Here is a 12685-nt window from a genome sequence, read left to right as displayed (position 1 = left end):
TATTTTAAAGAATTTCTTTTTCAGCAAAAGCCAGATAACGTTGTCAGATGGAACATAGCTTGCTTATAACACACCTTGGTACAATTAGATGCTGACTTTTAAGCATACATATTTGAACACATTAAACACATGGATTTTCATTTATATAATCAGAATTATAGAGAGACGGGAGAACTCTGTTAGGTACAAAGCTAGTTCACACAATTTTGGTGATCTCTTTCAATTTGAATTACTCTATTCCTATCGAATACCTCCTGAATTCATAAGTTAACAGTTATGCAATTCAGATTAACTGCATCAAGCGCTTCCAAACAAAAGCAGAAATGTTCCCAAGGTGAACACAAGAAGAGGTGAACTACAAGAGAACATGGATGAGTCTCTGAATCCTGGAATCTTAAATAATATTTAAAAATAAAAATGAATGAAAAATGCATCATGCTGATACTAAATAAACCGACTCAGGTACAAGTAGTAAGCCATATGCATATACTTACATACACATATACATAAAGCAAGAGACTACTAAATCTAGCACATGGATGTTGAGACCTACAAGGCACAGTAGTTTGTGGTAGACAAAACAGCTGTATCCTACTTTAGGCTTTCCTCATAAACACAGCCTTCAACCTTTCCCATGGCAAGATACTATCCATAATCTTTTCCCTGTTGCTTATCCAAGCCGTATCAAGAACTTTTTATCCTCTTGAGGTTCTTAGCAAGACCAGGCTGGATAATAAGAATCCATTACAAGCCAGGGGATCTCTAAGAAAGTGTCTTCATACTAAGGTGAATTTCAACTAATGAAGACAGTGAGGACAGCTGTGGCTTCACTGATTTCAGCTGCTACACATACACAGCTTAGATCACTCACCACATGGAAACAGACAACATGTCTGACTACAGCTTCATGTCTCTTGTGGCTGCATATATTTCTGTAATATCATTAACTGATAAAACTTTGGACAATGCTATCAAGAATTTGATAGTGCAATATATTAGTTGGGCACCAGTGCCATTCTTCTGCAGATAATACAGATTACTATTATAATAAGAAAACCTTTTGCAACAGTGTATGAGTAAAACAAACCTCCAAAGGGGGTCAAAAGAAACCCCATATCACTGCGTGTTTAGCAGATTGTCACTCTCCCCCACTCCTACCTGAAACCACCTGATGACAGTCACTATAGCATATGCAAAAGAGGGTATTGAAAAGGGTCTTACACAAGTACGTCCTCCACTAAGGTATGAAGGGTGCTTGGATTGCGGATCAGTTTGTCCAGGAAGCTGACAATATCACTAAATTTTGGACGGTGGTTCCTCTCTTTTTGCCAGCAGTGAAGCATGAGCTGGTGAAGAGAAGCTGGGCAGCCCATGGGAGCTGGTAGCCTGTAACCTTCTTCAATAGACAGTATGACCTGAAGCAATACAATACATATGATTACTGAGCATTAAACATTAAAAGGTCAGTGTAAAACTGAACATTAGAAACCAGTGATAACAATGATACAGACACCCTCACTCCATGCACTGCCAGAACTTCACTCAGAAAAACAGGATTCTTAGTGAGACCGATATTCTCCACAGATGGACTCAAGGGAAGCATCAACCACAAAAATGCATCCCATGATGTACGGTGTATATGAAGCATTTTGTTGGCATATGAAACAGTGGGCTTTTCTTTAGGCTCTCTGAGCATCCAAGAAAAGGGGAAGAAAGATTAGGTGTCCTTTCTTTTTCCACCTGCAGGTTGATGTTACAGAGAATGCATTCATAGAGCCACAAACTAACTCTTCATCTCCACTGCATAGTGGGGCAATCTACTATTTGTATCCTGACAACGCATTAATTTCTGGCAGTGTTGCAATACAACACAATGCAACACTAGAAATGTACATTGAAACACCTGGCTGATCTACTTAACATAAGATTCTGCTCATCTTCAGAATTCAACTAATTCAGTCAATGTCTTACACAGAATTTCAGCAAAGCACACCATTATTTTGTGCAACTCTTCTCAAAACAAAATAACAAAAAAAAAAACAAAACCCAACCAAAACAGCAACCATCCAACCAAAAAGCTAAATAAGAACCCCAAACCAAATCAAACCCTGAATATTCAAGTTGCTAGTGATAAAATATATGTATATATATTTTGTTACCATATATACCCCAAAGTGAGTAAAACTCTCATATACAGCAGGTATGAAAGGACATGTCTTTGCTCATGATTAGGAAAGAAACAGATTTATGTCATACATAAAGCACTCGCATGAAAAATTACATTTGATCAGAAGCTTGTTTTCAGTAATGTTGGTAATAAATAACATTGTCTGACATGACAGTAGCAGTACGATATCAAGCAGCAAAACAAAGTAAGGCACCTGAAAACCTGGCAGGATTAATTCTATGTAAGTTTTAAAAAGCAAGAGGAAACATTATTAGGTTCTGAAATGAATGATGGCAGCAGTGGGGATGTTGACAGAAATGACAGGTCTTGCCTTCCTGTATGTAAAAGAATGGAAAAATTATATTTGATCAAAAACAAAGTGAAGAAAAAAACAACCCAACCCCACACATATTACCCTTCCACATAAGAATTCAGCTATTGCTAAACATTCTCTAAAATACAAATGATTCAACGCAATATTTATAATAATATGGTGCACTTATGAGAAACATACCTACTGCATTTATACCTTCAATGCTTTAAGGAGACATTTATCACTTTCACACAGATGTATGTACATGCTGCAGACATATTAATGCAGCTGGAAGGGGGCACATTAAGCTATTTACAGCAAATCAATGTTTTATAGCACTAGCTGTAGCTTCAATATATTCAGTCTCATTATCCCAGAATATATCCTTGTTCTTTTTGAATTCTAAATTAATGTTCTTGGCTCTGTTTAGCAATGCCTAGTGCTTATGCTGAAAACATTATGCAAATAAATAACGGTAATGAAGCCACATTAGGACCTCAGCTCCCCTTTACGGTATGGCAGAGAAAGGTACATGAATTCTGTAACTGTACACAGCGGGGTGCTCGTATTTTGCAAAATGAGGTGACTTGATCCTACAGTATCCAGCCCCGTGTGCATGGGCAGAAACTTGTACGCATGATAAATGTGTAAATGTAAATGTGAAAATGGGTTTCTATGGGGTAAGCTTCAAAGCCATCAGCGGCAGCACTAGGAATGGAATTCGCCCCAGAGATCTCTGCATTCTGTGCACCTGTGAGTGCGGACAGATTGCGTGCACACAGATGGGACTTGCCATGCACAAGCAGGTGATATCTATCAGTAAATTATAGGGCTATATGGTGATGGTTCCACCTGCCTTCCTGGCTACTTCTTTATTTTCCCAGGATTTGCTTCAACACTCCAAAATTTGGGTTCCCAAAATGGCTGCTCTTGGAAAAACACCACCAGTTGATGGAGAAACGTTTCCTCAAAGCCCTCCTACCACTGAACGCGCTCCCAAATTGCTTCTGTTACAGACTCAGGATGGGTGAAATTCAGTCCCACATGCACAAAATGTTATTTGCAAAACTGTCAGAAATGCAGTATCTTAGGCAGACTGCCAGAAGTGGCTTCATACAACCCAGGTGCATATTGCATTATGGAGTATACAGCGTAGGTGATACTTGTCATTGCTGCTGCAGGAATTGCAGATATCATAGTCCTTACGTTTAACTCCACTCATTGCAATTGATGCATTTCTGAGATGTCTTATGTTTTTAAGGCAGAAGAATAGCTTCTCTGCTTCTCTTGGACATACGGCATTTGTTTGACACGACTATGGAGAGTGGCAGAGGAGTTTCTTCTGAAATAAATTATTCATGAGGAAAGCAAATGCAGCCACAGTTTTGCAGACATTATATTTTCTCTGACACACTCTATTTCACAGTATCTTTGAAGAAAGCAGCTACAGCCCATTTTGCTTCCTCTCCTGTTTGAAAGGAACATTTCGGTATAAAGGGAAATGCCAGCTGTTACTGGAATAATTGTGATTTCTCATTAATACAAGCATATTTTAAAAATAATCTGCAAATATTGCCTTATTAGTATCCCAGCGAGGCAAGCATTATTTTTAGAGCCACGGAAGTAGAGTGGATCTGAAGAGAGGTGTCAAACACTGCAGTGGGAGTCAGGTGTCAGAGGAAGAACTGGAGCTGTTTAATTCAGTACTCTACTCTGCTACTTGCACAGCTCCTATTTCTGAACAGAGGAATCAGATCCCCAAACACATGAGAGGAAAAGTATGATATTTTTGTGCAAAACATATGATTGTCAAGATTATATATTTTAATATCCTTTAAAGGTATTTTTCTTTGCCAGCTTGAAGGTTGAAGAAGCCCCACATGAAAGGGGCTTAATGTCTGTACCTACAAGAGGGATACAACAAAAACTCTAGCAGTCAATGCTAAGCCTCTCCACTGCTGGCAAACCAACGTCCCATCAATTTCAGCCTGAAAGTAGAAGAACATGAGCTTTGTTTTTGTACATACCAAGCCTAACAAAAAGGCTTTTGATGAATGTGTGTTGGGCATGAAAAGAAGTAAAACATTCCAATATTTCATACTGCAATTGGTTTCTTTTCAGTGATGATGATGCTTAAAACTCAAGGGAACATCTTGTGGGTCAGCACTGAGGTAAGAAAAACAAGCAGGGTGTGTTTATACACGTATATCTTTTTTGTCAGGTGAGGATATAAACTCTACAGGAAAGGGAGCTTTTTTAAAGTTAACATAACTTATTATGTATGTGCTCTTTAATGCTTAGGCTTTCAGGTTTATAAAGGGGAACAGTCTTTTTATATATACCGATGATATTAACCATCAGAGCTTGTTAAACACGTTTTATCATTTTTTGTTTGATGCTGGAGTCAGCTGTGAAGGTCAAACTCAATTATAATACAAAAGTGCTGTGAAAAATGTGTATGGACTTCCATGCAAAACTGCATTCTTTAGTTCCAAATTAATTTCCAATTGGAAAAAAAAATGGCATGTGAAAATAAAGCTAACAAAGCCATAATCATTCCGATAGTCTCATTATTATCAGTAATAAAGTCTTTGCTTTTGAAAGTTCACTGGCAGGTTTTCTAATGGCACAGAGACAGAAGAAGGTCCCTGGGGGACACTGCCCCTCTGTCCTGATGACATCTGAAAAATCTGCTGGGAGAGAGAGGCAGCTGCTTGTGCCTCATGGTACTGAGCCAATCCCAGGTGCTGCCAAGCGTATTGAAATCTGTGGATTCAGGGAAATACTTTAAGGTAAGTTATTATTACTATTGCAAGAACTACCATAACTGTAAGGGCTTTTATTCTGTTTGCTACAGTAGTTTTCTTGCCTATCGATTGCAATCCATTGAATATTCTTCATTTTTTATTTATTTATTTTTTTTTCAAATGCCATAGTTCTGCAACGTGCAAGAATTTATACAGTGGCCTCTAACAGGTGTCCCAGTAGACTTTACTCACAGCTGTTCTACAAACCAAGTGCATGGAATATAAATCTTCCATTCTTCACACAAGCATTATCAAGGCAGGCTCTCAGCACAATCTGTTCATCAGTACACTAGTTTCCTTGGAAAGTTCAATATCTTAGCTAATGTTTATTAATTAAGCAATAAGACATGACAGACTGTGCAGCAGCCCTAATTAATGGACATCTCTGGTGCCTGCCACCTACCTAAGAAGTGCATTAATCAGTACCAACACAGGTCTGAAGTGACTTACCACAATAATAAAATGGTTATTTACTTAAACAAGAACATTTCTCAAAGTTAATAACATTTCAAGCCTCTATGTTATACTGTGTACAGTATTAAAAAATGTATGAGAGACATTTTCAAACTCCGTTGCCTAAAGTTCAGCTTCTAAATCCCTGCTTAGGAATATAAATAGAAGATGCAAAGGTGCTGAGCCTCACCGCCTTGCAGCAACCTGATGGGTACTTGTGAACTGCTGCAGTCTCTGAAAATCAGTTTGGGCTTTTTTAGGTGACAGCTATCAGCTTTACACTTCTCTTTGCTGGCTGACTCTTTGCTACCTGCGCTTTCATTTCTGTGATGGAAGGGCTATACAAGAGTCCCTTGGCAGAAGCAGTTTGGCCCCTCTCTACTCATCTGCTCATTTCCCCTCTAAAAGGGTAAATTTCAGTTAGATGTTAGAAGTTCGTTACTCAGAGGGCAGTGCAGCATTGGCACAGGCTGCCAAGAGAAGCTGTGGATGCCCCATCTCAGGAGGCACTCAAGGCTGGGTTGTCTGGGCTGCAGGCAGCCTGAGCTAGATGGGGTACTGGGCGAACTTTAAGGTCTCTTGCGACCCAAGCCATTCTACAACTCTGTGATTCTATGATTTGATGGAAGGGTACACACATGGCTAGGAGACGCAGCATCAGACAACACTGAGAGATCTGCTGCTGCTGTTTCTCCCTTTGGGTAGGGATGGGCATATAATTTGCTACCACGTTGTAGCATGCTACAACATGCATGTGAGAAATGCATATTTAACTAGCAGCTGCTGCCACTCAAAACACAACTAAGCTGTAGTCCAAAAAGTGAACTAATTTCCCAAATTGGTTTAGTGAGAAAAGCAATTTACAAGACAGCATGAGAAAAAAATAGCTGAGACCTAAGGATTTTGTAGCGTGAAAACTTCTGGTGCTCTACAAAATCCTGCCCAATTCAATAAATAAATAAAGATTTTTATCAAAACACAGTTCCCAGAAAATAAAGTCTTGCACTGTAAGTGTTGCCAGGTATTTTGCAGAACGTCGACTATATGCATGCAAGCCCTTACCAACAATTGTTTGTATAATAAATCTTACATGACTCTATTCAATGCATGCCTTTTCCTGTTACTTTTCCTGCCATCTATACAGTATCAGTAACCTTTGGGAAAGTCCTATTATTTCTGCAAAATAAGCTCAAATGGATTCAGAAAAACTTACTATACTGAAGCATATGCCCCCAAATCCAGCAAAATAAGCTTTACAATGTATCTAATAACTTGAAATTTCCCAATGACACTTAGAGTCACTAAATGTATACAGTAAGTCACAGGTACTTGCTGTTAACATCTCAGCATCCAAAGCCGTGGGCAGGGCTCCCGAGTAAAGGAGCCCTTTTCACTGTGCATTGGTGAACAGCAGGGAGAGCTCTCAGGAGTCTGCACTGTTAACATAAGCAGCATCCATAGGGTCCACATCATTATTCTGTGCTAACAGATACTTATATTTTAGATGCACGAGCGATTAAATGTTGTTATCCTCCTTCTGTAGCAGAATATTTAATATGCCCTAAATAGATGGGTCACTAATGAATCATCGTGGTTGGCACAGTCTTGAATAAATTGTAGGTTCTGACAGAAGGAAGAGAACAGGCCTGAAGCCTGATTTAAAGATAGGGAAAGATGGGTAAAATGTATTTCTGTGTTGTGGATAACTCTAACCTGGCCACCTGAGTTCTTTGTAAGTGTCCTACAAATCATTTGAAACCTTCTCTAAGGAGGTGAATAGCAGGGCCATACAGACTTGGGAAAATTTCCCTCTCCCGCTCCTTCCATATCCAGTTGGGAGGAGCAGAAGAGAAACAGACAAGGGCTGGTGACGGAGCCTGTGTGAAGGGATGTATTAAGATTACAGAGGTAAAAGAGGTGAAGACAGCTGAGTTTGTCACAGAGCTTCAACCCAACACCAGATGAAATGACTCGGAACAAGAATAGAGACCACAATTTGCCATGTGGTAGCACAAGGCTGCATGACAGTGAGACACCAAGATGCAGCAGAGAAGTGTTCTCTTCCTCACACCTGCCTGAGTTGCAGTTACCCACAGCAGTTCATCACCTGAAGCTAGATAAGTGGAGTAAGAAGATTAAATGCAGAGACAGAGTTGCAATGAGGTGACACTGCAGCTAACAGCAAGACACTGCATGGAAGCCAGAAATCATGATAGGATTGGCTTTGTTCTGGCTATACAGGCTTCACTAATCTCTAAAAAAAAAAACAACACAAACAGTGGGCTGCAGATGGAAGTGAGAGGTAAAATACCAATTACACAGTGAAGAAATCCAGGTGAATGACTACTGCCCATGATACACTCAGAGTAGCATGATAGTGGCAAGTGATAGGGGCAAGAGCAAAAAGGACTGTGAACCACAGCTACATTTATGGGTAGCGCAGGCCCTCAACTAGAAAAGGCTTATTTGGGTGGAAGAATCCCTCTTTTCCTGTGGACATTTAATGCTCTTACTGCTCAGAGATTGCTGAGTGGAAAAGTGGCAATGGGCAAAAACTGAAAAATGTTAAATTCCATATAAATACAATAACATATTTTTCTATTGCGAGGGTGACTAAGAACCTTTGCAGGTTGCCCTGAGAGGCCATGGAGTTTTCTTCCTTGGAGGTGTCCAGGAGAGAGATGGCCCTAAGCAAACTGCTTCAGCTGACCTTGCATGAGCAAGGAGTTAGATGAGACGATCTTAAAAGGTCCCTCAGCCCTTGCTGTTCTGTGATATGCTAATACCATTTTCTCAGTTGCATGTTCTGTTCCATCTCAGCTTAATGGAACACTCACACTGAAACCAACCATTGCCTCTCTAAGTTTGGGAAAGCAGAAAGTGTGAGGATATATGTGCTTTTGGATACAAAGTGCCTTCTATGCAATGCAGAGTAATCAGCTTTTGCAACAGCACATGTATAATGGACAGGCTGATATTGCCTTGACTGCACTCAGCTTTGCTTCTGAATGGAAAATTAGCTCAAGAGTGGCATCCTCTACTATTACAAGGCTGCAAGAGATGTCTTAGTTCCTTAACCACCACATCTCACAGTGAGGCATTTTAAAGAAAACAATGATTCTTTGCCATGAAAGAAGCCACAGCTTGTATGCTGTGGAAGTTCACGTACTGATGAGTGCTTCTCTGTTCAGGCAAGGAAACAACTGGGTTAATGTCATGGTTTTGTAATTTTTGCTATTGGTATCTCACATCATGACATCACATGGAGCACAGAGAAGAAGAACTACACATCCCAGAGGACCTCATGATCAGAGAGGGAAATACATCATGGAAGTGATGCTGGCTCTCTCTCTCACTGCCTGGCAGCGTGTGTGGGTGTGCTTCCAAGCTCTCTCTCTCTCTCTCTGATTTTACTTGATTTATTAGCCTCAATTTCAATTAGATTGTATTATATTGTGTTATCTTGCATTCCAATATCATAGTTAGTAAAATAAGATTTTCCTCCTTAGATCATTGCTGCTGCACTGTTTGTTTCCTTGAGCCCAGCTCCCATCTCCCTACCCCCTTCCTCTTTTCCCTTCCTATTTTTGAAATCAGGGGGCCCACAGGCCTACTTGTCATGGACATAGATCAAACTAGATAACTCCATGACAGGTAGTTACTGCATCAGGTAACAAAACCACTAATAATTTAAAACTGTTGTGGATAAAAAGGCATTCTTCCTTTTCAAGATTTGCTAGGACAAGCCTTCAGTGTTATTAAAGTAAATGTATTTTAATTGGAAATGCTCATTTGGCTGTGAGTTTTGCAAACATTTTGGAGGAAAGTATTAATTTGTTAAGAGAGAGGACTATTGGCCTTTGAATATAGGACTTATATTTAATTCTTTAAATTCTTAAAACTTTATAAAGCATTTAATTTATAAAAAGGAGAATTTGCAAATACATTTTTTCATGGCAGCTTAACCTTTACTCCTTAAGCATTTATCCATGAGTGCCTACTGAAGAGTACCATCAGTGTGTAATGGAGATAATGGGCCAAATTTATCATGAGAATAGTTCCGGTATTCCCTGAAATTTTGATTTATAGCTTAGCTGAGAACTGCATCAAATTGCATATCTGATGCAGATTCACAGGGATTTGGATGAAAGCCATATGTATCTAGCATCGGAACCTGGCAAGCTGCCTACGACTCTGTAATATGTCTTTAATCCTTTGGATGAAACTCATCAAGGTATTAGTGGGTCAAGTCTTCAGGTTTTATAAATTAACTACTCCATTGATGGAGTTGGTTATACTGATTTAACTAAGTCCAGGTTCCAGCCTAGAAAGTGAACGAGAAAGCAAAGGAAGGCAGAGAGAGACAATTTTCAAGGAGCATTTCAGCAACATTCAGATTAGTCCTGTACAGTACTCACATCCTGGTTGGACATCTCCCAGTATGGTCTCTCACCATAGGACATCACTTCCCACATTACAATCCCGTAGCTCCACGCGTCGCTTGCTGAAGAGAACTTGCGGTAAGCTATAGCTTCAGGAGCAGTCCACCGGATGGGAATTTTTCCACCCTGGAAAATATGATGATGATGTATGAATATGACTGGAACATTGAATAGTGCAAATTTTGAAGGAAGAAAAAAAGTAGTGTCCTGGATGCAGAGCTCCTACATTCCGGCCTCTGTCAATTTGCCTTGTTAATTTGCTGCAGGGGGAAAGGAAGAAATAGGTCTTTTTCAGAATTTGATAGAAATTTGGTTTCCTCTGTTGTCTAATTCACCAAAACCAGCACTTCTTAAAAGAAAAGTCTCTGTTTGGAAAATAAAAAGGATTTTAGATGATTCATGTTTGTTCAGAGCCATATAATTAGTCAGAACCTGCCTTTTGATTGAAAACCCCCCAAACTGAGATTCCTAGTACACTGACATTTAATCTCTTATCTAAAATGAAATAGAAACATTTACTACAAAAATGGAACACCCAAAACAGTTAATAAAGTCGTAGAACTAAAAAGGAAACCATGATCTCTTTTTATTTTTTAATGAAGTCATTTTTGTTTGGGCTGTTTAAATATCTACATAAGCAGCAAACCAAGTATGTTTCTAATAGGCATTTCCTTAAATAGTCTTCTTCTGCAGTTTTCAATATAAAATTGAAATGCTTCCACAAAAGTAGGAGTGAGAACTCAATCAACAATCCTGACTCACTCTTTTGGGAACCACCATCTGCGGAGTTTTTCCTCTGTCTAGGCTCCCAAAACATGATTATATATGAATACAGTGTTTCTTCTCCACTCAAAAGTATGTATTTATTATCATTCTCTGCATAACTCTTCTAATCAGTTGTTCCAATTGAGTGAGCAGTGTGCAGAAGGTGCCACTAGATGGTAGGAGGCAGCCAGTGGAGCTGAGTTGCTGTCAAGCAGCAGTGACAGATTCTGCTCAGTGTTATGATGCCATTTCTGACAGAAACAATAGAAGAAATGAACTAGAACACTGATTTGGCAGCCAAAGAGAAGCCACAGTTAAAAACAAGCATGCAAATCTTAGTTAATTTGCTTGGAATACACAAAAAATGAGTTGTCTGGGAACTCTTGAGGCCTGACTTTACACTGACTCAGAGGATGCTTATTCTATTAGAAAGTGTTCAGAACCAAACCTTGATGGCTGTGGTGATGTGCCTGTAAGCTAAATTCTTGTTGCTGAGTGTCACTGTCAGATGAAAGATGCACAGTTATCATTTATGGGGTATGACATTTGTGAGGGTAGTCAAGACCTCCCCTGTATGAGATTGTATGTTATTTCCTGCTCAGCTTTGGTTGACATTTGTGTTAAACTGCCCACCGATTTTAACAGCAGTAAGATAAAGGAAATAGTTTTGTATTTTTGCCCAAGATCTACCACTGCTCTTTTTACTTTCTGTACTCAAACAATTGGGTGGTCAGGACAGATGTGAGGTGCGAAGACCTCTGTGCCACCTCTGCTACCACCCCAGAGTAGGCACTGCCCATAATCACAAGAAAAATTTCACATTTTCTTTCCTCATCACAGTCTCAGGAGATGAAATACCAGTTTAAATGACTGTGTTACTGACGGACTTTCACACTGATTATCGTGACAAATTTACAACAAGCCTACACTTCTACTTTGTTGAGTTTAATCCTTCACCAACATCTGAACTGTAATAAAAAGTCATGTGTAAGTAACAGCACTTACATTTAAGAAAAACACAAATCTATTCACGCAAATAAAAAGCTTTTGGATGTTAACAAATTTTAATAAAGTCATACAGATAACAGGATACGTATGATATATCTTTAATTTTTTCCCCCCATGAATCTGATTACATATTCCCAAATTACACTCAAAAAAAGCAGTCATTGCTGTATTCCTGAGCAGCGTTTGCAGCTCAGTCTGACACTGTTGGCTAAATATAAATGAGTTTTAAAGAATCTGACTAGACACTGCAACTAGTTCCATCATGCAGCTTTACTGACTGATCCCTTTTGGACTGAAACAGAAGTGGCTCATTGAGTGTGAAAATGAGAATGGAGAACAGAACCTTAACAAAATTCACAGCAGTTCATTTTCAAGGGCATAAGATGTGCTCAGTGTTGCAATGTAAAAAAAGTCTTTTGTGCTACTCCTAATGACAAAAGGAAGCAAAACATCTTAGATTTTTACAGTGGATTCATCTTACATATGAAGACATTATATACATAAAAATAGAAATTTTAGCACTTAATTATGTTTGTAGTATATCTTTTCTATGTGAAATAAAGTTTCATTTATTTGTGAGCCACCCAAAATGCAGAGATTGCAATATGTCTACTTTAAGAGATATATAACTGAACAGTAGTAAAAGCTGCTCATCAGTAATAAAAAGACACATTAGGTTTAGAGTAGCTGAAAATACAATTCCTGCACCTGGCTAGAAAAAAAGCATTAT

At 39.0% G+C, this 12685-nt stretch overlaps 1 protein-coding gene across 5 annotated transcripts in view; it reads right to left on the bottom strand.

Annotated features, from left to right (window-relative positions):
- The window catches only part of EPHA6 (EPH receptor A6), a 463816-nt gene that overhangs the window by 14912 nt on the left and 436219 nt on the right, over positions 1 to 12685 (bottom strand). For all 5 annotated transcript variants that reach the window (XM_072332791.1, XM_072332808.1, XM_072332800.1 and 2 more), the window contains 2 exons: positions 10159 to 10308; positions 1222 to 1415 (listed from right to left, as the gene is read on the bottom strand). In XM_072332791.1, the coding sequence (XP_072188892.1) occupies positions 1222 to 1415; positions 10159 to 10308 (344 nt within the window). The remainder of the gene's footprint in view (positions 1 to 1221; positions 1416 to 10158; positions 10309 to 12685) is intronic.

Source organism: Excalfactoria chinensis, chromosome 1 (genome assembly GCF_039878825.1).
Source record: "Excalfactoria chinensis isolate bCotChi1 chromosome 1, bCotChi1.hap2, whole genome shotgun sequence".
NCBI classification, from domain to species: domain Eukaryota; kingdom Metazoa; phylum Chordata; class Aves; order Galliformes; family Phasianidae; genus Excalfactoria; species Excalfactoria chinensis.
This window is presented reverse-complemented; position numbering and strand designations above follow the sequence as displayed.